Source organism: Lissotriton helveticus, chromosome 4_1 (genome assembly GCF_964261635.1).
Source record: "Lissotriton helveticus chromosome 4_1, aLisHel1.1, whole genome shotgun sequence".
NCBI lineage: Eukaryota > Metazoa > Chordata > Amphibia > Caudata > Salamandridae > Lissotriton > Lissotriton helveticus.
The window spans coordinates 130,561,089-130,584,534 of NC_136063.1; the positions used below are offsets into that span (position 1 = coordinate 130,561,089).

The 23,446-nt window shown below is 48.4% G+C and overlaps 1 protein-coding gene across 1 annotated transcript in view; it reads right to left on the reverse strand.

The window, feature by feature from the left end:
- Positions 1 to 23,446, reverse strand: part of LOC144828412 (uncharacterized) — a 2,343,931-nt gene that overhangs the window by 743,998 nt on the left and 1,576,487 nt on the right. The window contains exon 19 of the mRNA XM_078686536.1: positions 20,045 to 20,068. Within this exon, the coding sequence (XP_078542662.1) occupies positions 20,045 to 20,068 (24 nt within the window). The remainder of the gene's footprint in view (positions 1 to 20,044; positions 20,069 to 23,446) is intronic.

The window sequence follows — 23,446 nt, forward strand, 5'->3', positions numbered from 1 at the left end:
ATACAAAACACAAACCAACTGTTTTGTCAATGCTTGTCTCATTCTGGTGTCACTGCCTGGATACTGGAATTCCTTTCCATACAGGTCTTCTCAGATTTAGAAAAACAGACTTCAATAATCAGTTTTTTAAACCTACCCTTAAACCCTCTTTCCCATCTTTATATCATAATTCTTACAAATTTGAAAATGTTAGCAACTGCACTATTTCACTGCCAGGACAGTACATTTGGGTGCGGTTGGGACTTTTATATACATGGTCAAGCCGCTCCTGAAGAATCCCTATGCCAACCCTTACAAACTGAAAAACTACTGCCCTGCTTCGCTTCTTCCCTTCCCTGCCAAAGTCCTTGAATAAGCCATCAACCAACAGCCAGCAGACTTCCTTGAGTAAAACAACCAGTTTGACTCATCCCAATCAGGCTTTCGGCCCAACCACAGCACCAAGACCTCCCTATTCCCACCAACAGATGACATCAGGCGCCTCCTCGAGCTAGGTGGAACAGCCGCCCTCATCGTCCTTAACCTTTGGCAGCCTTCAACACCATCTTCCACCAGACCCTTCTGACCAGACTCCAATACATTAAAATCCAGGGCAACGCACTCGACTGGATCACCTCCTTCCTCTCCAGTTGTCAACCTTCCACCCTTCTCCACACCCAAAGACATCTATGTGACATCCCCAGTGTGAGAAGTTGGCCTGGCATATGCTGTCTACTGTTCTAGTGGGCACCTTGCACCAGTCCAAATTACCATTATTGATGGTAGGTTTAAAGACATCCTATATAGAAAGCTATCCTAATGGTAGCTGTGGAGAGCAGCCTTCAGGCTCAGTCTTGAAGGAATGGAAAGCAGCTTGTTTTACCAGTCTATAATCTCATGAATGACCAAATGAAAGGAGAACCACACCAGGTGTATATATATATAAAATATATGTATTTATTCTAAACACATCCCTCTAGTCTCTTTATGAGGCTAGAGGCAAAAGTACATTCAGTAAACTTATTTAGCACAAAGTAAATTAGCACAATATATGTTGAGCCTTAGGGAAAGAAAGTGGTATAAGAACCACGACTGACATAGATACAAGGCCTAGAGCCTTTAGAACCGCTGGGGCCACCAGGAACCACCCAAGGTAGTGACACAGGGGACCCATGAGGGATGCGTGCAGTGTCTAAACACAGCCGTGAATACTATTAACTTCCATGGGGAAAGTCGCGGTTGGAATTTTAAAGATTAAGGACACCTAGAAGAGGACTTGGGGCAAACCCCTTTAGAGCTAGGAGGTTCTAGAGTCAACACCCACGGAAGCACTGGAGTAATCAAGTTACCTCACTCAGGGAAGCCGGTGCATGGGTGTCTTTTCGTGTCCCGTTTCATCGTCGGTTTCAGTGGAGAGCTGCTGCAAAGTGCTGCTGGTGTCCAAGTGGAAAGTGTCCCGGTGGATCCAAGGTTGGATCAGAGATGTGAAGATCCTGACAGCAGAGGGGACAGAGTCTGGGTCACTTGCCAGTGACCAGAAAGGCGAGAAGATGCCCACCGATGTCGGGTGATTTCAGGTGAAGAAGTTGAGCCTTGACTCCTCAGACACGAGGACCAGGAGGCATCGAGGACAACCAGGAACTGGATTCCAGCTGTCCCACAAAGGATGTCGAGTGCTGCAGTGTCGGTTTCCGGATTGCACCCAACAAACCTTGGCAACAGCAACCCATGCAGAAAGCAAATATTGGCTTCCAGCTGTCCCACAAAGGATGTCGAGTGCTGCAGTGTCGGTTTCCGGATTGCACCCAACAAACCTTGGCAACAGCAACCCATGCAGAAAGCAAAGATTGGCTTTGGTGCAGACCAGCAAGGTCTGAGGGACTCACCTTTTGGTAGGGAGACAGGGCACCTCTGGAGCAACAAAGGAAGCCCGAGAAACAGAAGAGTTACCCACCAATCGATGGACCAGGGATTGTGAAGGAGCCTGAAGCGGAAATGCTAGAAGCGGGCCCATGGAACACTCATGGAGTGTAGGCCCACAATCTTCGGTGTAAATGGTGCTCAGGGCTGCGACTACAAATAGTCTAATGCACAACTTCGGGAAAGCTCAGGAAGTTGTTGCACTTGCAAATGTGCACGGTGTCCAGGAGTTCTGGTCCCAAGTCTCTTGTGAGGGCTGCAAGTCTCATCTTTGCTGGGATCTCGTGTCGGCCTCTGAGAAGTCTGGAAGTCCATGTCCTGAGTCGCAAATACTTCGGGGTCCGGCGGGAGCCTCGGAAATGCAGACGGGCAAGATGCTCTTTGGTGCCTGCTTGAGCCGGGGAGTCACTCCTTGACCCCAAGGGAGATTCTTCAATCTTCTAGTCTTGTAGAATGTCGAAGTTCCAGGATATATGTTGCAAGGTTTCGTCCAGGAGTAATCTGAAGTCCTACGGACTGGGGTCTCATACTTATACTAAGTTAGGGGGTTGAACATACTCTGGGGACCCACCTATGGGAGGATCCAGGGAGGGGGGTGGTTACACCCCTTTCCCTTTGTCCAGTTTCACACCAGAGAAGGGGATGACTGCCCCTGCAACCGGTTTGAACTGGGGTATGCACAGCGACACCAAGTGTGCCCCTAGCACTGTCTGGAAACCATTATATGAATGCACCCACCCAGCCCCAATACACTAAAGCCTGTCTGGTAGGTGGTTACACTTCCCTGTGAAAGGAAACCTATTGTCCAGGCCTCCCCTGTCAGAGTTTTGTTGAGCATCAGGAGATCAGACTCGTGCCTGTGGCTGCAGCATCCATTGTGTGATGCTGGGGATCTTTTAAACTATTACTGGTTAGGTAAGTGTGTATATGTCTTCTCCATCTTGAAGGGTGAAACTCTACCCCCGCCGCCAGGACTGGCCGGGGGTAGGATTCCAAAGTGTTTGACACCAAACACGACATGTTTCCATGCAGCCATGCCAAAGTTAGCATTTACTGCGAGTTTATAATGCACATAAGAGTCTATGGTCTGGCTGCATCTTAGAACAGTCTGAGAATAGATTCCGAAAGCTGCAGAGGGGTCCTGCACATGCATGGGCACCCTCTCACACAAAACCAAGCACTCTGCCTTCAGGATTGATAAGACCTGCCATAGGAGTGACTTATTGGTTTATATGTGTCAGTGATTTAAGGTAGATATAGGCAACCTATATCTTAGTAAGGGATGCATGCACCACTGTTGGACCTGGCCCTTTTTGGCAGGTTCACCCCGAGACTTTTTGCTTTTTCCTAGCCTGTTTCTGTGACCTGGTGTTGGTGATTTTAGGCCTTTGCGCACTTTTTCACTGTGGTACAGTGTAAAGTGCGTGAGCTCTCTGTGTATGTATGGTGAGTGACCTGCCCTCCCATAGGAATGAATGGGGAATATGTATGCCCATGGTAGTTCCTGATGTGTGGGGAGTGCAGGGTCGAGTTTGATATGTGCGAACTCGTGAGATTGAATGCTGCGTAATGGTGTATGCGGCATGATTGTGTCTAGTCTAGAAGTGCCACTTTGAGAAGTTGGCATATTTGTGTAATTTGTGCCTGGCGTGTGATTGGCTGGTGAGCCTGGCCCAGAGTGCCTGGGCCTGCTTGATGATTGACTGTCTGGTTTGAGGGTGACAGGGGCTGCAGAGCCCTAGGAGGTTGTCTGAGTCAGCCCGTGCATGAAAGGCAACATCTGCTGCCAAGGAAGTGGGTGGAGATAGCACCTGAGAGTGAATGAGGCTGTGCCTGCCTGCGACAATGCTGTCTCCACCCCCCCGCTGGGCGACTGTCACCTCTGTCCCTGATACTTAAAGGACTTCCCTATAACCAGTTCTAGCTGGTTCTCACACTGCCTGCACAAAGACTTCAAAGACTTTTCTCTGTATAAGAAGGGGCTGTGTCCCCTTCTAAAATGTTCTTGTTTTTGGACTTGAATCTGTCAGGGGCGTGCTGCTGCTTGGGCCCAGGGGAATCCCTGGGCCCTGCCCAGCCCCTGGATACCTAATGGATGCCTGGAAGACTTCTGGGGGAACCCTCTGCCTTGCCTGGGCTGATTGGGGACTTTGCTCTGCCCTGGGATCCTTTGGACCTTCTTCCTATCCCCCCCAGGACTTTGCTGCATCCCCTGAAGAACTTCTGTGGACCCTTCTTGCTATAGGGGTCCTTTCTAGGGGCCTGTGGGGGCTACCAGTGTCCCCACCACAATGGAAGCGCTTTATTTGGTCTCATAGCGCTTGAGAGCGTTTTTGCTGAAGGGCGAGCGTGTCGCCATCACGCATTTTGCGTGAGGATTGGCAGGTGCCTACCCTGCAACTTTGCCCGTTTATGTAATTATTTTGCCGGTGCCCACCCGACATTTTTGCCCGCTTTTTAATGCCCAGTTAGGCCCCTGGCAGGTGCCCACCCCGCCGGGGGCCTTGACGCTATATTTTGACTTTTCACGAGGGAGCCAGCCCCTCGAAATCGCCGCTGCCAGCCCGGAGTGCCTCAAGTCCACTGGGCCCGCCTCCCGACCGAGGGCCGCGCTGCCATTGGCGGCCCCCAGTCACAGGAAGACAGGCAAGTTCAGGGAAGACGTGGGCGGGGCCTGATTGAGGCCACTTCCGCTTCCCCCTGCCCGGGGGAACGTTTCATTTTTCGTTGCCGGTGTCCCATGCGATGGAGGGAGACCGGAGATGTGCCCGAGGGTAGCGGAGGACGGTGTGAGCTTCCGTGGGGCTCCCATGTGGACGGGGGAGCCCCGCGGTGATGTGGCAGCTGTAGAGGCAGGTGGGGCCCCGGTGTCGTGGAGAGCCCCATGCTGCCCAAAGGAGAGTCCCGCAGCCCGGAGAAGAGCAGAGCAGCGGATTCCCCGAGGAAGCAGCCCGGTGAGTATCCCGGGCTGGGGGGAGCTCTGAGCCGGTGAGTTGGGCTCTGTGGTGTGGGGCGGCGCCGGCGACCCGGAGAGAACGTAGTGCCCAGAAGGCCCAGAGTCAGGGCGGCCCCGGTTGGCAGGGGGTCGCCCCAACGTTGTCTAGAGCCATGAGAAGGCTCCGGGGGCCATTTGTGGTTAGAGGGGGCGTCGGGGCACATTGCCGGTGCCAGCCCCCTCCTGCCAGCGTGATAGTTGTTCAGAGCCTGCGGGGCTCAGGGGGCATTTGCAGTTCGAGCCCTGAGCGGCTCCATGGCCCCACAATGTTTAGAGCCCGCAAGGCTCTCCAGAGAGGCTCGAGGGGGCATTTCTTTGTTTCGTGCCACGAGAGGCTGTGGGGGCATTCCTTGTTGTAGAGCCCCGAGAGGCTCCCTGCCCCCCTTATTGGTTTGCGAGCCCATAAGAGGGCTCTTAGGGGGCAAAGTTAGTGTCAGAGCCTGTGTGGACCCAACGTTCTGCGCATGTGTGGTGTCCAGAGCCTGTGTGGCTCCCTGTTGGTGCAGATTTGGTTCTAGGGCCAGTGAGGGCCCTGGCGCAGTTTTGATGATTCCCAGCTGCCCAGCAATTAGTGGGCAGCTGCACCGTTTAGGTCTTGGGATGTTCCCAGGTGCCCAGCAAGTAGTGGGCACCTGCACCGTTTAGGCCCCTGACATTGAGACACAGGGCGTCCTAGCCCCCACAAGGCCAGTTGGTCTAGGGACTGCCACAGGTGGTGGCTTATGTAGGTTTTGGCGCAATTGTGTGGTTTTTCCTTGCGTCTCTGAATGTTTAGGCATCATGTGTCTTTGCGCTATTGAGTTGTGTTTTCTTCCCTGCACCGCTGAATGTGTTTTTGATGCATCATGTGCTTTGTTCTGAACACCGCTGAATGTGTAGGTTTATGCATCATGTGTTTCCCTTTACTACTCCTCTGAATGTATATTTATGCATCATGGGTAATGTGTTCTTTTCTAGACCCCTAAACGCTATGTGATACTTAGGTGGTTGTCCGTACACCTCTGAATGTTTTTAGGCATCATGTGTTTTCCTTTACTACTCCTCTGAATGTGTTTCATGCATCATGAGTAATGTGTTCTTGTTTATACCCCTAAATGTATTTTATTCTTAGGTGGTTGTTCTTTCCAGTACAGGTGGTCCTAGTGAGGTCCTGGTCCCCTGCGTGACATTCTCCTAAGGTGTTTAGGGTTGCGTAGGTGGTACTTACCTGTTCCGAGTAGTTACTGGATGTGATTTATAACTGTTATTTTGTGCTACAGTGATTTTATATCTTTTATTCTAATTTCTGACAGTATTTCTATTTCTACTAAGTGCTGATTATGACAGTGGCCTATGTGGCCCTGTCTTGTAAATAATCCCTTGGGAATATTGCCCGTGCCAGTTGGCACAATGTACATGTGGGATTTCTATCTGATGTGGTTTTGACAATACAGAAGTTATTTTTATATGACCTTGCGTGGAGTTCCTTTTGTGGTGTGCCTAGGATGTTGTTGCTGTTGTGCGCTGGCGCAAATGCTTTACACATTGCCTCCGAGTTTAGCCTCACTGCTCGTGCCAAGCTACCAAGGGGGTGAGCAGGGGTTATCTTGGCGTGTGACTCCCTCGCCCTGACTAGAATGGTGGTTTCTGCCTGGCTTTGGCGTCAGCCTTAGCCTACCAGAAATAGCCAGTTCTAACAACCACCTTATCCAGGCTGCAGTAGCGGACCTGTGGTGCCATTTTGAAAGGCTTCCGAGGGGTGGCATAATACATGCTTCAGACCCTGGTAGGCCTCTGGGGTACCTATGCCCTTAGTAGCTAAGGTACCATATGCTAGGGACTCACAAGGCTAACCCAGTAACCAATCTGTAGTGTACCTAATGTACATGCAATAAATTTAGAGAGGAAAGCAGATAGGCTGGGGCCCTGAAAAGCATGATCCCTAAGTCAAAAACCATCAAAACACCAGAAAAAAGTGGGGGCAACCATGTAGTCAGATTCCACCTCCCTACACCTAGGTCTCCGCCCTTTGCCCCACCCTCCTCAACACCTACATGACGCCACTGGCAAATATCGCTTGAAACCAGAGCCTCAACATCGTCTTCTACGCCGACGACACCCAGCTTGTCCTATCCCGCACAGAAGATACAGACACCACAAGAGCAAACTTTCAAAACACCATGACCGACATCGCCACCTGGATGAAGACCAACTTCTTATAACTGAACTTGGACAAAACAGACATCATCACCTTCGGGAACAAGCCCTCCCTCTGGAATGACACCTGGTTGCCCACCAAACTCAGACTCTTGCCCACCTCCATGACCATGCACGAAACCTCGGAATGATCCTGGACAGCCATCTTACCATGAAGCAACTGATCCATGTCATCTGCTCTGCATGCTTCCACATCCTCTGCATGCTCCGCAAGTTCTTCCCCTGGATCCCCGTCTCTACCAGGAAGACAGCCCTCATCTCCAGCTGTCTTGACTACGGCATTGCACTCTACGCCGGAACCACTAAACAGCTCCCTGAATCGCCTCCACATTTTTTTTTTTTATTTCTTTATTGACAATAAAGGTCACTTAATACAGTACAATCTTCCGTTCAGCGTGTCTCAGCATCGTGACATACAACTCAATATTATAAACAAGGATTACCATTTTCCATTTTCTGCTAATAGTAATAATCCTCAACTCCCAAATTCCCTCCCCCTGACCCTCCCCTCCCCAGCACTTACTCAATCCTCAAATTAGGTCTATGGTGGTTTGGTTTCATTCTCTATGTTTCAGTTGACATATGTCGGAATATCGATCCCCATGTATACAACATCCAATTACAACAGATTGTGTAATCTAGGTCCGCATCTCGGTTCACAGTTCTTGGGCATGTCCGTACGTTCGCACATTGTTCCCCTGTGTCGGGCAGCGGCAGTGGCCCTGCTCTATTACCCATGGTCCTGTACGCCCTGTTCAAATGCTAGGAGTAATGCATTCCAATGAATCGCCTCCACATCATCCAGAACTTGGCAGCAAGACACATCTTCAACCATCCCAGAAAAACCAGCATCACCCCTCACCTCAGAGCTCTCCACTGGCTCCTCGTCCAGGAACACTCCTCCAAAAGTCCCAATAAATCCAGACCCGCCTACATAACAACCACATGACATTCCATCAACCGACCAGAGAACTCCAATCCTCCACTCTCGTCTTGGCCCACATCCCTGCATCCGTCATAGCCATTGTAAAGGCCATTCCTTCTACCTCGCCACCAAGTCATGGAATGACCTCCGCCTACACCTGTGTACCTCCCCATATCTGAAGTTCCTTCAGGAAAGTGTAGGAAGCTGGCTATGTATATACTATACCAAAATGAGGTATAGTGGGCACAGAGTCTAGTGGATCCCCAAAGGTAGGCAGAGGTAAAAGTAGATAGAGCCTTACTTTGTATGTGTGGTAGTGTGGGCGAGCCGTAAGGCTTTATCAGAGGGTAGTGTTAAGCATTTGTTGTACACACTCAGGCAGAAAATGAAGTCACACACTCAAAGACTGAACTCAGACCCATTTGTTTGTATCAAAAATATTATTGTTATTTTATTTCTTAAAACCAAGCCAAGTCTGGTGCAGGTAAGTGAAATAAATGCTTTGCAAAATCTTATGCAATGTTTTACAATTGAATGCAGGTTTAAATGCAGTTGACTGAATTACAGGTAAATCAATGTTTCGAAATTTACTTTTCAGTTACTTTTCAGATTACTATATATGTTACTTGTCTGATTACCTTTGCTAATCAGTCTGAAATGCCTAGATATCACACTGATATATCTCCTAGACAAAAGGTAACATAGACAGTTTTCAATGTACAATACAAACCAACTTTATACAAAAAACAATTTTCAAGGGAAAATGCCAACGTATTCCTATGGAGAAAAATTACGTTTTTGGTTTGCAGGTAAGTACTATTTTGTGGGAGTTGGTATTCTGGGGTTAGAACTAGGGTTCCCCCAGGGTCAAGGATGCACTCTTTTTTTTTTTTTTTTTAAAACCTTTATTGAGAAACAGGTATAAGTACAAGCGCAGGCCTACAACCACAAGGGCCGGCCGCAAAATCAGGAGAGTCAAGAAAGAACAACATCAATGTGTACGGTAGGATGAATACAGGATAGACGTGTAATGAAATCGTTACACAGTAAGCGCCAGGACAAGAAAGGTTTCATTTTATGATGTATAGAGGAGGCAGAAGCCATATCTACCCATGTGTCGTGCAGCATACTCAGAAAAAGAGGGGGGGGACGAGAGGGATGCAGCCCCCCACGCAATCAAATAATCACAGTAGTGCAAAGCCCAGATACATCCAATGCCCATCAAAGGTTCAAAAATAAAGGACAAATCGTAGCAAACAAGTAAATGGGTCACCGCATAGACCGCCCTCCCGCCCCGAAAAAAGGAGAAAGTGCAGACACTTACGATACGAAGGAGAAAGAACAAAGGGACATAGCCCACCCCCTAGAAAGAAAGCAAAGAAGGGACCATAGAAGAAAACAAACTAAAATAACAAACACCCCCCCCCACCCTACATCACTGTAATGGCTATGGCCTATCCCACTAAACAGCGTGCCTGTCGCCCAGAGTCACCCGAAATATAGAAGAAAGAGAAAGGGAATAATAACGAAGGGAAAAAGAGAAAGGGATAAAAGGAGAGGAAAAAGAGGAAAGAGAAGGAGAGGAGAGAAGAGAGGAGGGGAGCCAGCGATCGAAATACAGAACACCACCCCACCCGCAATAACGGATCACTAGTCGAGGTCAACAAAAGGACAGTGAGAAAAGCCTACATAAAGGATGAAGACAGGAACTGTCCAAATGATGAGGCACGGAGATGCCAATTAACAAAACAAAAGTCCCGCAGGCACCCAGGCACGATCACCCCTGTCCACTTCTATGAAAAGCAGAGCTGCAAGACCCCGCCACGGCCAGGAAACAGCATGATAGAGTTGGTCCATACCAGTCAGGGAAAGCAAGTGGGATCTTCCCGGAACACCATCTCGGCGAACAAAAACCAGCCAGGAAAACTCGGCAGCAGTCAGAATGCAAAAGTAACCCAAAGATCCACGTGGCCAAGCACAAAGTCCGGGCTGTCCAGCACAAAGCAAAGAAATCAGGATGTAGGAAATACTGCTGCATCGGCACCGGGTCCACTTGATCCCATGGAATCGAACACCCAGCCGGATATCCCAGCACAGCAGCTGGAGAAGTCTCAACAATACCAACTCGGGGAGACGACACCGCGTCACAAAATGGCCGAACAACCATGGCGCCGATCCGCAACTCCAAGTCCCGGCAGTGCAAGGACAGGTCGATCCGCAGAGCACCCAGGGCGAACAAGATAGCACTCCGTGTAGGGGCCGCCCGAATCAAACGAGGTCTGGGGAGAGCAAATGCAGCGACGTCCCTGTCTCCAGGAGGAAGGCACTCCGAGGGGCCATCCGCCATCTTGTGCATATCGCCCGCCGCCATTGTCGCATCCGCCTCCAAGCCCACCAGGAGTGCCGGAGGCCCCAGGACACACAGCCGATCCGCGGCTGATGGCGCTCGGCGGAGAAAGGAGAGTCACCAGAAGAACGGGCGTGCTCCCCACAACACTCGGGGGAGCCCTGCACCGGATCCCAGGCGGGACAATCAACAGGAGTGGGCTTCTCACCCGAGGGGTGCCGGACAACGCGGCTTCTCGTCTTCGGGCCGGCAGGCAATCAGGCATGCGGGGTGGTCCACCATCGGGGGTGGGTCCGCTCCGGCGCTACCGGCTCGCGGCTCTCAGGCTCCCACCATCGGGTCTCTTCAGCGGTTCCGGGCCGCCGGCACTCCGAACACCTCCGGGCAGACACAGCACTCGAGGCCCCGGCGTCAGGGCCGGGAAGGCCAGCAAGGTTACAAGGGCAGAACGCAGAAACCACTGCACGCCAGAGCCCCGGAAAAAGACGGTAAGTGAAGGCTCTTCCCAGGTAACCAAATTCGGAACACCCCGATCAGGATTAAAGACAGGATAGGTGGCGGGGAGGAAGGGATCTCGGAGCGAGGCGTCTATGCGACTGTTCCGATCGCCATCTTGGCTCCTCCTAAGGATGCACTCTTAAAACACCTTCAGAGGCACTAGGGCGGCTGGGTGCAGAGTGCTGAGGCAAAATGTTATCCAACAGGGGGTATAGTGCCTCCAGTTGGTGGCTGCTCATGAGCAGGCCACAAAGTTGTGGGAACAAAGCTCCTGATGTTAGGCTCAGGACAAAGGGGAATCTGAGTTAGTACCTAAAGTACACCCGCAGCAGGACAGGGGCGGCTGGGTGCAGGGTGCTGTTTTGGCGTTGGGTGCCTAGTTGATTTCAATGGGGCTTCTCCGGTTGCAACAAAGACTGCAGGCTCGGGGACAAAGATCTTCTGGAGGTGACCACCGGTTTGAGAGGTAAGTTGGGATGCATGGGGATGCTAGTACACTGTCGGTTGGGCCACCCAAGGTAGTGGGGCGTCAGGTGCAAGGGTGTCCTTAGGCGTCGGGTTTTCTGACCAGCTCTGGTCGCGGTCGGGAGCATCCTCCAGACAGAGGCTACAGGCTTCTCTTGGAGATTCGAGGCAGGCCAAAGATCACCAGATCTTGGGTCAGAAACTCCTGGGAGACCACCTTGTGGTATTGGGCCAATAGAATTTGGGCCGTAGGCATCGGGTGAGGAGTGATGCAGACTCACGGTTTTATCTGGGGCCAGAGTCTGTTAGTGAGCGAAACCATTGCTCAATGAAGACAACACCGTTGACTTGAAAGGCAGGGCAGGTCCTCCGGGTTCCTAAGGTTGCTGGCTGCAGGACACACTGGGATATGGCTGGAGCAGGTTCGAGGTGGGGACAGGCCGGTAGGGCTGGGGCCAAGTCAGTGGGCGTCCTCCTCTTCTTAGATCAGCAGAGCTTCTTCGGTCCTTCTTTGTCTCTTCTTCTTGTCGATTCTTGTCTGAGGAGGCAAGTTTCAGTGTTGCCCCTAAATACTAGATTTAGGAGTGTTGCAGGTAAGCAAAGGTTGGTACCAATGGCTCCCTTCCTTGGGGTGCGTACACCCCTATTATGCCACCCTCCAGTGGGTTGGCTGTGCCCCGCCATCTGCAAGATGGCAGGTACTGAGTGTTGTGTTTCACCTTGCCTCCCGCCAACTGAGGGGTGGGTTTGCCAAAGGTGGGCACGTCTTCCTTCCTCACTTGGTATTCCTACCGATTCTCTCGCCAAAAGTAGGGGTCATAACCAGTGGGTGCCAGTTGTTGGAAGCAGCGAAGGCGTGGGGAAGCTAAAAAAAGTGGCAAGTATTTGAAGCTTTCCCTTTGTGTACCTTGCCCATCCTGGGAGAGGAGGTTTGGCACCTTGTTGCAGGATGTGCATTGGTTTAGCCCTCCGAGAGCAGCAGGCTGTCGACTCCAGGTCCAGAAAATGTCTGGTGGTAGTGGCAGCTGGAGAGCGCTATATATATATAGGCAGAAGTATCCATCAGAAGAACAAGTTACTTACCTTCGATAATGCTTTTTCTGGTGGATACAGTATCTGCCTGTGGATTCCTCACTGTCCCACCCGCCTCCGTGTTGTCCAACTGTTTCTACCAAAAGATGCTTTTACTGTTTAACATGAGAGTCTTTTAATATGTCTGAATCATGCTTATGTTTTAATAGTGGGAAATGCTCGGTCTGTTGCTTTTTCTCCATGCCTTTATTGGTTAAAATCATAACCAATAAAGGCATGGAGAAAAAGCAACAGACCGAGCATTTCCCACTATTAAAACATAAGCATGATTCAGACATATTAAAAGACTCTCATGTTAAACAGTAAAAGCATCTTTTGGTAGAAACAGTTGGACAACACGGAGGCGGGTGGGACAGTGAGGAATCCACAGGCAGATACTGTATCCACCAGAAAAAGCGTTATCGAAGGTAAGTAACTTGTTCTTCTGATGGATACTTCTGCCTGTGGATTACTCACCTTTTGAATAGAATCCCCAAGCTGTACCTCTCTCGGAGGAGGGTGTCCACCTGACTAAACCAAACAATCTTGCAAAACAGATCAAGCAAAATGGCTGTCCCTCCTAACCTCAGAATCCAAGCAGTAATGCTTTGCAAAAGTATGGAGGGAGGCCCAAGTTGCTGCTTTACAAATGCAATAACAGAAACACCTCTAGCCAAAGCAGAAGCAGAAGACTTAGCTCTGGTGGAATGAGCTCTGATGCCTCCAGGAGGGTCCTTCTTGGCCAAGACGTTGCAAATCTTGATGCACAAGATACTCCACCGGGAGTGCGTCGGGCTGTGCACAACCTTGCCTTTCATCTTCCCAGCGTAGCCCAGAAAGAGCTGATCACCCAGGCTCAGATCTCTTGTTTTGTCCAAAAAAAGCTGACAGCTGTCTTAGGGTCCAAACGATGAAGTCTCTCCTCCTCGGAAGAGTGAGGGGGAGGATAGAAAGTAGATGAGGTAATGGCCTGTCCCATATGGAAAGGAGTAACCACCTTGGGAAGGAAAGCAGCCCTGGTCCTAAGAACCAATGTATCTATTCTGCATGAATGGTCAAGAAAGGAGGTTTTCAACTAAGAGCCTGAAGCTCACTTACACTCCTAGTCGAGGTAATGGCAATCAAGAAAAACGTCTTGAAAGAGAGAAGCCTCAATGGGCAACTATAAAGAGGTTCAAAAGGAGAACGCATTAAAAAGGTAAGGACAAGATTTAAATCCCACTGAGGCATAGTGAAAGGAGTGGGAGGAAACCTATTAGTAACACCCTTAATGAACCTCATAACAATGGGGGACTTGAATAAAGATGGTTGATCCGGCAAACATAGAAAAGCTGACAGATATATCTTTACTGTAGCCACGGCACAACCTTGCTGGGCCAAAGAAAGAGAGAACCCTAGAATAATTGACAAACAGGCTTTCAAGGGATCAATGGACCTCTCTCCACACCATTTAACATATCTGGATAATCTGGAGGAGCAAATAGACTTAGTGGAGTGTCGCTTAGACGATAAAATAACATCCACCACATCCGGCGGGAGAGAGAAGGAACTCAGGTTGCCCCGTTCAATCTCCAGGCATGAAGGTGTAGGCTCTGGAGGTGGGGGTGTAGAACCTGCCTTGCGACTGCGAGAGGAGGTCTTCCCTGAAAGGGAGAAGGAGAGGAGGGTGCGATGAGAGGTGAAGAAGACCTGTGTACCACACCCGCCTTTGCCAATCCGAGGCGATCAATATGACTTGGTCCTGGTCTTGGCGAATATTCCTCAGAACCCGAGGAATCAAGGGTATGGGGGAAACGCGTAAAGGAGCTGCAAACTCCAATCCAACTGAAACGCATCCCCTAAATCCCCCTGCATCCGATACTGGAGACTGCAGAACAAAGGGGAGTGCTAGTTCTCGTGAGTGGCAAACAGGTCCAACCGAGGAGACCCCACATCTCGAAGATGTGACAGACCACCTCTGGATGAAGCCGCCTCTCGTGATCTGCCGAGTAATGCCGACTGAGAATGTCCGCATGAACCTTCAGCACACCGGCTAGATGATTTGCAAACACACAAATCTGAAGGACTTGAGTCCAGGACCAGAGTCGCAGAGCCTCTCGACAGAGACGATACGACCCTACACCTCCCTGTTTGTTGATATACCACATCGCGGTAATGTTGTCCATCAGGACCTGAACCAACTGACAGTGAAGGGAAGGAAGGAAAGCCTTTAGTGCCAAACGTATGACCCGCAATTCCTGAAGATTGATGTGAAGCAACCTTTCCTCTGGAGACCAAAGATCCTTGATTTCCAGATGCCCCAGATGAGCACCCCACCCTAGAGTGGAGGTATCCGTGATCACTGTGGCCACAGGCAGAGCAGGCTGTCAGGGCTTTCCTTGAGACAGGTTGCCTTGCACACTCAACCAAGTCAGCTCCGCTGCAGCGTCTCTGGAAATTCTGACCTTCTCCCCAAGATCTCCATTGTGTTGATACCACTGCCTGCAAAGGCACCACTGGAGTGCCCTCATTTGCCAACGTGAGTGACTGGCCAACAGTATGCAGGAAGCGAACAGACCGAGCAGACGTAAAACCTTCAGGACTGGAACAACCACTTCATTGTGAAATAAAGGAATTATCTCCTGAATGTTGTGAATTCTATGCGGAGGCGGAAATGCCAGACACACAGAAGTGTCCAGTATTGCCCCTATCAACAGGCTGCGCTGAGAAGGCACCAGGTGAAATTTGGGTACATTAATCTAGAAACCCAAGTTGAACAACAGTTGCCCTGTCACTTGCAAGTGGCGTAACACCATCTCCGGAAACTAGGCTTTCAACAGCCAGTCATCCAGATAGGGGAAAACAGGAACCCCTGACCTTCTAAGGAGAGTCGCTACCACCGCTATCACCTTTGTAAAGACCCGAGGTGCGGAAGTCAAATCAAACAGTAGAACCGCAAACTGGTGGTGTTGCAACCCCACCGTGAACCGGATATTCTTCCAATGTGACTTCAGGATGGGAAGATAAAAATACCCATCCTGCAGATCAATAGACACCATCCAGATTTCCTGTTGCAGCGCAAGAAGAACCTGAGACAAGGTTAACATTTTGAACTTTTACTGCCTGAGATAAAGATTCAAAATCCTGAGGTCCAAGGTCGGCCTCAATCGACCATTCTTTTTGGGGATCAGTAAATACGGAGAGTAGCACCCGTGACCCCCTCCTGCTCTGGAACCACCTCTATCGCACCTTTCTGTAACCTCAAAAGCAGCAGGTGGTCCTCTGAACCCCAACCCTGGCGAGGAGGGTAAGGAGGAGGAAACTCTAAAAAAGGGAGGGCGTCCCCATTCTCTACAAGATTTTAAAACCAACGGTCTGAAGTAATCGTTTTCCAATCTTGTAGAAAGTGGGACACCCGACCCCCTACAGGACAAACATGTTCTAATATGGTGGATATAGAATTGCTTTCCTGAGGCACCAACTGTGGGGGGGGAGAAGAGGAAGAGGAGGACTGCTACCAGGCTGCTCCCCTAAGTTGTCCTCTATTTTCACCCCTGTATGATTTGTACAAAGGATTCTGCGGCCACGAAAGGAAGCAGCCCTTCCAAATCCATGATACCGCTTGTAGCCGTATCCTCTAGACTGCGATTGAAGGCCCAGACATCTTGCAGTCACTCTGCTATCCTTAAAGCGCTGCAAGGCAGAGTCAGCTTTAGCACCAAACAGTCTCGACCCATCAAAGGGCAAATCTAGCAGAGTTGCCTGGACATCAGGAGAAAATACGGATGACCTGAGCCAAGCTTGTCTTCTTGTTGCTACAGAAGACCCCATTATACGAGCCACAGAGTCAGCAGTGTCTAGACCCGATTTTATCACTTGACCGGCCGCAGCCTGTGAATCAGATAGGGCCTCCAGGAAATTATTCCGGTCATCTTCAGGCAACTTTGGAGCTAATTGCTTGACTGAGTCCATCAGAGCATGGATATACCTCCAAAGAAGACATGTAGCATTAGTGGACTTTAGTGCCATACTCACAGAAGAAAATACCTTCTTTGCCGCTTGCTCCATTTTTTTAGAATCCCTGTCACCTGGTATATTAGGAAATTAACCAGAAGATTGCTTCGAACAAGAAGCCTGGACCCCTAAGCTCTCAGGTGAAGGATGTGAAGACAGAAATGCCAGATGCCCAGGAGTAGGTCTGTACCTTCTTGCAATTGACCGGGAAACTGCAGGAGCAGTCAAGAGTTTTAGCCAGACTTCTAAAATAGGCTCTGTTGAAGCCTCATTGAAGGGTAGAAGAGGTACAGAAACTGCCAAAGATGTATTAAGCACCTCAGTCAGGATGTTAGATTTTACCTCAGCTGTAGGTAACTGCAGATCAAGCAACCCAGCTGCCTTCCTTACTACGACATGATAAGGAGCAACATCCTGCAATACCCCAGCCTTTGGAGATGAGAGTTCATACTCAGGAGAAGTATCCAATCTACAAGCCTCCTGTAAGCCCTCACACTCGTCCACAGATTCAACAATCTCTCCTTCCTCCTGTTCCTATCTATATTCCTCGTCTTCAAGGAGCCTCTGCGCATCCCTTCTAGAGTGCTGCTTGAGAATTGGCATCAGCGGCACCGGTGACAAAGGCATCAGCGTCGATGGAGGACATTCAGCTGCAAATCTCGGTGTCAATCGAATCCGAGGTGGCGCTGACTCGAAAGCCGAAGGAATTCGAAGAACCGGAGTGGAGGACCTCGGCACCGGAAAATGCCAAGCCCAAGTCATTGGCAAGAATGGCACAAAGGGCCCCTGGGCATACTGGTGAGGTATACCCAAATTAAATGCCAAAGGACCCACGGGCCACAAGGCAGACCAGATGGATAAGAAACCCTGGCAAACATGCGAAACATCGCATTTAAAAAATGCGTGGGGTCTGTTCCAGGAGCAGGAAAAGGAGGATATGGATCCGTACCTTCCTGAATCACCTGAGGCTGATTTGTAACCTGCAGAGCCGGAGAAGACGGCGCCCACTCAGGTGAAGCCACATGAACTGGAGACGACTCTATGGGTGTCGGAGACTTACTGGGAGCCGGAGAACCTTCAGGCGTCAGTGACCTTGGAGCCCGACGTTGCCCGTGGAGATGGAGTTGGAGATGGAGATACAAAGTCTTGCCTTCGAAGCCGCTTAGCTAGAGAAGGCAACCTCGAAGTCCTGTACTTCGACGAATGGTGCCGAGAACCATGCCTCTTCTACGACTTCTTGTGTTTTTTCGACTTTGAAGTGTGAGAAGATGACGACTTTGCGTGCTTCTGACCCTCTTCTCCGTTTTGGCTTTGACCATAAAAAGTTTAGCCTCACGTTCTTTAAGGGCCTTAGGATTCATCTTCCTGTAGCTTCAACAGTCATCGACGTCGTGGTTAGAAGACAAGCACCAAAGGCAATCTTCATGGGGATCAGTGATCGCCACACTCCCTGCACGGCTTAAATCCGGACTTCCTAGAAGTAGCCTTTAGAAAACTTCAAGGAAACAAAGTAATAACCACAGAAAATGGAGAGTTCCATGAAAAACTGTTACGCATCAACGGCGCGGATAAAAGGGAACTGACGTCAGCACGCCGACGAGGTCTTCTTATGGCTCCGATGACATCATAGGGAGTTGCGAGCGGAGCCATGCTATTATGACGCCCTCGTCGACGCGAGAGAGCTAGGAAAGAATTTCCGTGGAATGCTGGCACTGGGGGTATTCAAAAGGTGAGGAATCCACAGGCAGAAGTATCCATCAGAATGCCCAGTTTTCAGTAAAGCCATTATGGTACTGTGGAGTTTGTAATGACAAACTCCCAGCACCATATACTCTTAATGGCATTACTGCACTTACAATGTCTAAGAATTGACTTAGACACTATAGGGGCACAAGGCTCATGCACCTGTACCCTCACCAGTGGTAAAATGCACCCAGCTAGAGTGGTGGCTGGCTAGGGCAGTGGGTTGTAGGCATGGCACACAGGGATGTGTGCCATGTCGACTCTTTGCACCAAAACACACAGCCTGCAAAGGAAGTGTGTGGTTATGTGTAAAGGTACAGGACCTCTAAGGGGGGCACAATAAGTGCTGCAGCCCTTAGAGTCCTTCCCTTGCCACAGTGCCCTTGGTACCTCAGGTACCATTAACAAGGGACTGACCTGCGGCCAAAGAGTACCAATTGGGTTTTGTTTTTAACGCAGTTTAGGTACAGAACATAGGCCCTGGGAACCTGTTTGGTCGGAACCCAGGGCACACTCGGTCAAAGTAAATCAGCAGTTTGGCAAAAAGTCGGGGCAACCATGCAAAAAGAGGGCACTTTCTTACAGAAGCAGATCAAGGCTTGGCTCTCTGATCACCATTGCTCTAAGACCGAGCCTCAAACAACCCTTCCAACGCTTGGAGAACCCGGGGTGACAAGTTGCGCTCTACTATACCTGATAATTGATTGATTGATAGGGAGTAAGATATTTCTATCCATACGAGTATAAGGATTCACAAGCTCTTCTCTAGACGAGTCTACATTAGGTTATATTCTCTGTCCAAGCCTATCCTAATGTTTGTACCCATAGAAGAAAATAAGTTACTTACCTTGTTACTGTAGTTCTCCAGTATTGGAAATTTTCATTGATTCACATGCTTGAATCCTTCCCCGTCATCAAGATGGGAGTCCACAGGACTTTATAAAAGCAATGTCACAATAGACATAGAACATAGAGGTCTAAGTACTCACCATGTCCAATTTAGGGGAGAAGCACAGAGAATGTGGTCCTGATGAGCAGGATCCAAGTCAGACTAGTCAGAAAAACTTAATGACACCAGAAAAAGGTGGGGGTGACTATGAAAGCAGATCCTACTTTCCTACACAACCCCTCCCAAACGTATGGAGATGAGACTAACTTTGCCCAGTGAGTAATATCTAGAGAGTCCATCTGACGTCAGAGAGCAGGGGCGGCATCTAAATAGGCACCGCAACATCATCCCGGCGACCGCGATGCCGACCACGGAAGCAGAGTTGACCGAAGCCACCCACCGACGCGCAAGGGTAGTGCTAAGAAAAAAATCTTCGTATCCAGCTTGACGCCTGGGGGTAATTCTAAGGTAAAGAATTTATAACCAACATATGTCTCTTACAGATACATCGTTACCGAAGGTAAGTAACTTGTTCTTACCTGTAACTGTAGTTCTTTAGTATTGGAAAGTTTCAGAGATTCACATAGGACCCACCTACCTCCTCAGAGAAGCTCGCCTATATTTCGCTCAGTATGATATCTATTGTACACACTATTGCTTTGAAAATTTGAGGCACTGCAGCTTCTCTCAGGAATGTTCCAAAGAGTTGCATCATCTGATGTTTGATTCTTTTTTACTAAGGACAGTGATATGTTACTAAACAAAAGGCTTTAGCCCTCTATGTTCAATGCCTATAGTGACATTGCTTTTTTAAGGTACCGATGACTGCCATCTCGATGATGGGGAATGATTCAGGCATCTGAATTTATGAAATTTCCAATACTGGAGTAACTGAAGTGATTACAAGTTCCATTCTTCAGTGTACATCTGATGTGAATTTAAGTTTCATGTGCAATATAAAGGGATGCTACATGCTGTGCAATGATGGGCTTAAATCAATATTAAAAAGAGAAAAATGCTTACTTGTTTTGGACTGCTTGCCCGATTCTAGAGAGAGAAAACAAAAAGGGAAACTGTCATATCTGCATATCCCAGCTGATTTATAGAACCACAAATATTTCCTTTACTGAAACAACTATATCCTAGACCTTTCAAGTTGGGTGGGCAAGTAATCAAATGATGTAAAGCAGTGAATTGGAGATGCTTTAACATGGATCCCCCACTTCGAAGTCGGCAGCTCTGACTGCCGTGCCATGTTCTCCCGCTCTGGGGGTCCATGCTGGAGCCTCCTTTGTTTGCCTAAAGCCACGCATTAGGAGCAGCTCGCTCTGCAAGCTTTTTGTTTCATTTTTGTAGCGCTTTCCACAAGCATCAGTTCCTTACATAATTACAGTTTCATATTTTTTGTATACACGAGGAGCTTAATCGCCATCTCAGGACATTACTAACAAGCATTGGCATAGCCAATAGGTCTCGCCTTTGGGACCTTATAAGTGTTTAGTCAGAGCTATTTGCTTTGCCAATGTCTTTAAGATATGGTGTAGAGTAGTGTGGCTGCTGTGCAGCATGTTGAAAAGTTATAATAAATAAGTGTTGTATTTTTTTTTATTTTACATAAAATCAAGAAAATAATATTTAGAACTGAACGACCCAATTAAAAAAAGAATTAACAGAACAAATGTATTCTTGTTTTTTGTGCTTGCAATGCTGTAAAATTCCTCCTGTCTTTTCTAATGCTTGTTTACTAAAGCTTTTTTTTTTGTTATGGGGGGACGACCATAAACAGCACTGGAAGTGAGGTGGTGCGGCACTGGTGCAGAGCTGGTGCTAAACATGTGTGGGGGTGGTGCTGCACCGGTGCTGAGGTGGTGCTGAACTAGTGTTGCGCTGGTGCTGAGGCTGGGCTTTGTTGGTGCTGCGCTGGGGCAGAGTGATGATGTAGTGGTGCTGTGGTGGTGCTCGGGCTTGATAACATGAAATGCAATTTGTAGGTCAGCATAAAGCAGAGAAATCTAGATAAGGAAGTGGTTCCCAACTACTTTTATTCTTGGCACCCCAAACTAAGAAGCCATTTAACTGACTCAAATGCCATTTTCGCTTTCTGCGTTAGAGTATTTGTGGGATAAGTAGCCCTGGGATAAATTTACATGTTGAGGAAGGCACCGGGGAGAGGAGTTGGCCTTAGGGCTATGGCAGTTGACCTCGAATCAGGGGAACTTGGTTCAGTCTCGGCAATGACGCTGAACATCCTGTGATTCTGGGCAAATCAGGTAATCTCCCTGGGCCTCATTTATGAGGCCTTGCGTGAGTTTTGCGCTTCCGATGCGTCACTTTTTGTGACGCATCGGCGGCGTAAAACTTGCCTCCTGATGCGCACTATTTACAAAGTGAAGCATCTAAGCAGATGCGTCACTTTGTAAACCCCTGCGCTACATAATACCTGCTTCAGGTATAATGTATGCAATGGGGGCGTTCACCCGCAAAAAGCCTCGTAATAGTGACGCAGTGAAATCTATGAGATTTCACTGCGTCACTTTTAGGATGCTGTTGCGTCAAAATCTTGCGCCTGCCTCACAGCAGGCGTAAGACTGACGCAAGCCGTTTCACATGGGGCTTTCCCCATGTGAAAGGACGCATTGCTGGAGTTGCGTCACTTTTGTGACACACCCCAGCAATGCGTGACTTTTGCGCTTACAGATACGTCAGAAATACTGACGTATCTGTAACTCCTTGCAACATGATGCGTCATATTATAAATATGACGCATCAATCATGTCGCAGGGAGAGCGCAGTGAAAGGTGACGCATCGCTGTTTTCACGCAGCGATGCGTCACTTTTGATAAATAAGGCCCCCTGTGCCTAGCAAAAATGAATATGTCCTCATGTAATGCAACTGGTGCTATGTAAAGCGCTCTGATACCCGATTCGGGTCAAGTTTGCATGATATAAAACTCTGTAAAATAAAAAAATAAAAAATAGTCCTGAATTTGCGCTAATAATTTACCATTATAACTTGTTCAGATATTCCAGTTGGAGTCTGTGCAGACCTTATTCAAATAATTTGTCAGAAGCAGTCTCCCAATTTATTTTCATACTGAGACTGTCAGAAGGATTCAACCTTGCTCTAAATATCCTGAATAGTACTCGGGTCAGTGGTTTGCTGTCACGGTAGCGCCTTACAGCAACTGAATTTAATTTCTCTATAAGCTGCTTATTGGAACTTATCTATGTCTTATCCCAATAGAAGTGATTGTTTTACTAGAACCTGTATACTGCTTATTCAATGCAGCAACGCATTTCACTTCCTTAACCACCTATTTCTTTTACGTGAGCACAACAGCAGCCACTTGGTCAATGCAAATCCTCCCGACGTAAACGTCAAATGATTCCATACGCTCTACCAATCCAAAATTTACGAACATGAACTTTTTGGGGAAATTACTCCGACAATAGCACGATTTAAGCTGCAGTTTTTAAAACTTGACATGCAGGTACTTGTTTCGGGCTCTTAGCAGATGCAGGCCCAATAGTGATTTCGCAAAGTCTTTGGTGAAATGTCAATGATTCTGTGGATTGAGCCTTTCAATGTTAGAATCCAATCTAATTTGGGATAGGTATTGTTAAAGTTGATAATCAATGTATTGTAAAGCGACTGTGTAATCTGGTATTATCTGGTGTATAGAAGATTGTGGCATACTATCTGGTATTATCTGGTGTATAGAAGATTGTGGCATACTATCTGGTGTATAGAAAGATTGTGGCATACTATCTGGTATTATCTGGTGTATAGAAGATTGTGGCATACTATCTGGTATTATCTGGTGTATAGAAAATTGTGGCATACTATCTGGTGTATAGAAGATTGTGGCATACTATCTGGTATTATCTGGTGTATAGAAGATTGTGGCATACTATCTGGTATTATCTGGTGTATAGAAGATTGTGGCATACTATCTGGTGTATAGAAGATTGTGGCATACTATCTGGTATTATCTGGTGTATAGAAGATTGTGGCATACTATCTGGTATTATCTGGTGTATAGAAGATTGTGGCATACTATCTGGTATTATCTGGTGTATAGAAGATTGTGGCATACTATCTGGTATTATCTGATGTATACAATATTGCGGCATACTATCAGGTATTATCTGGTGTATAGAAGAGTCTCAGCACTAACTCTCAAACATCCTGTGATTCAGGGTAAATTACGCTTCTCCCTGTGCCTAAAACGGAATGGTTCCACTTATAAAGAAACTGGTGCTCCACCCAGACAGTAACAGACTGCAATGCCCTGAGGGGAGGAGAACCATCACATGAGCTGTGCAGGAGGAAGCTGTGATGGCCAGAGACGAATGGACCAAGATATAGAAAGCCATCATTTCGGAATAGCACAAGAAAGAACCAAAAGCAATTGGTAGATATAC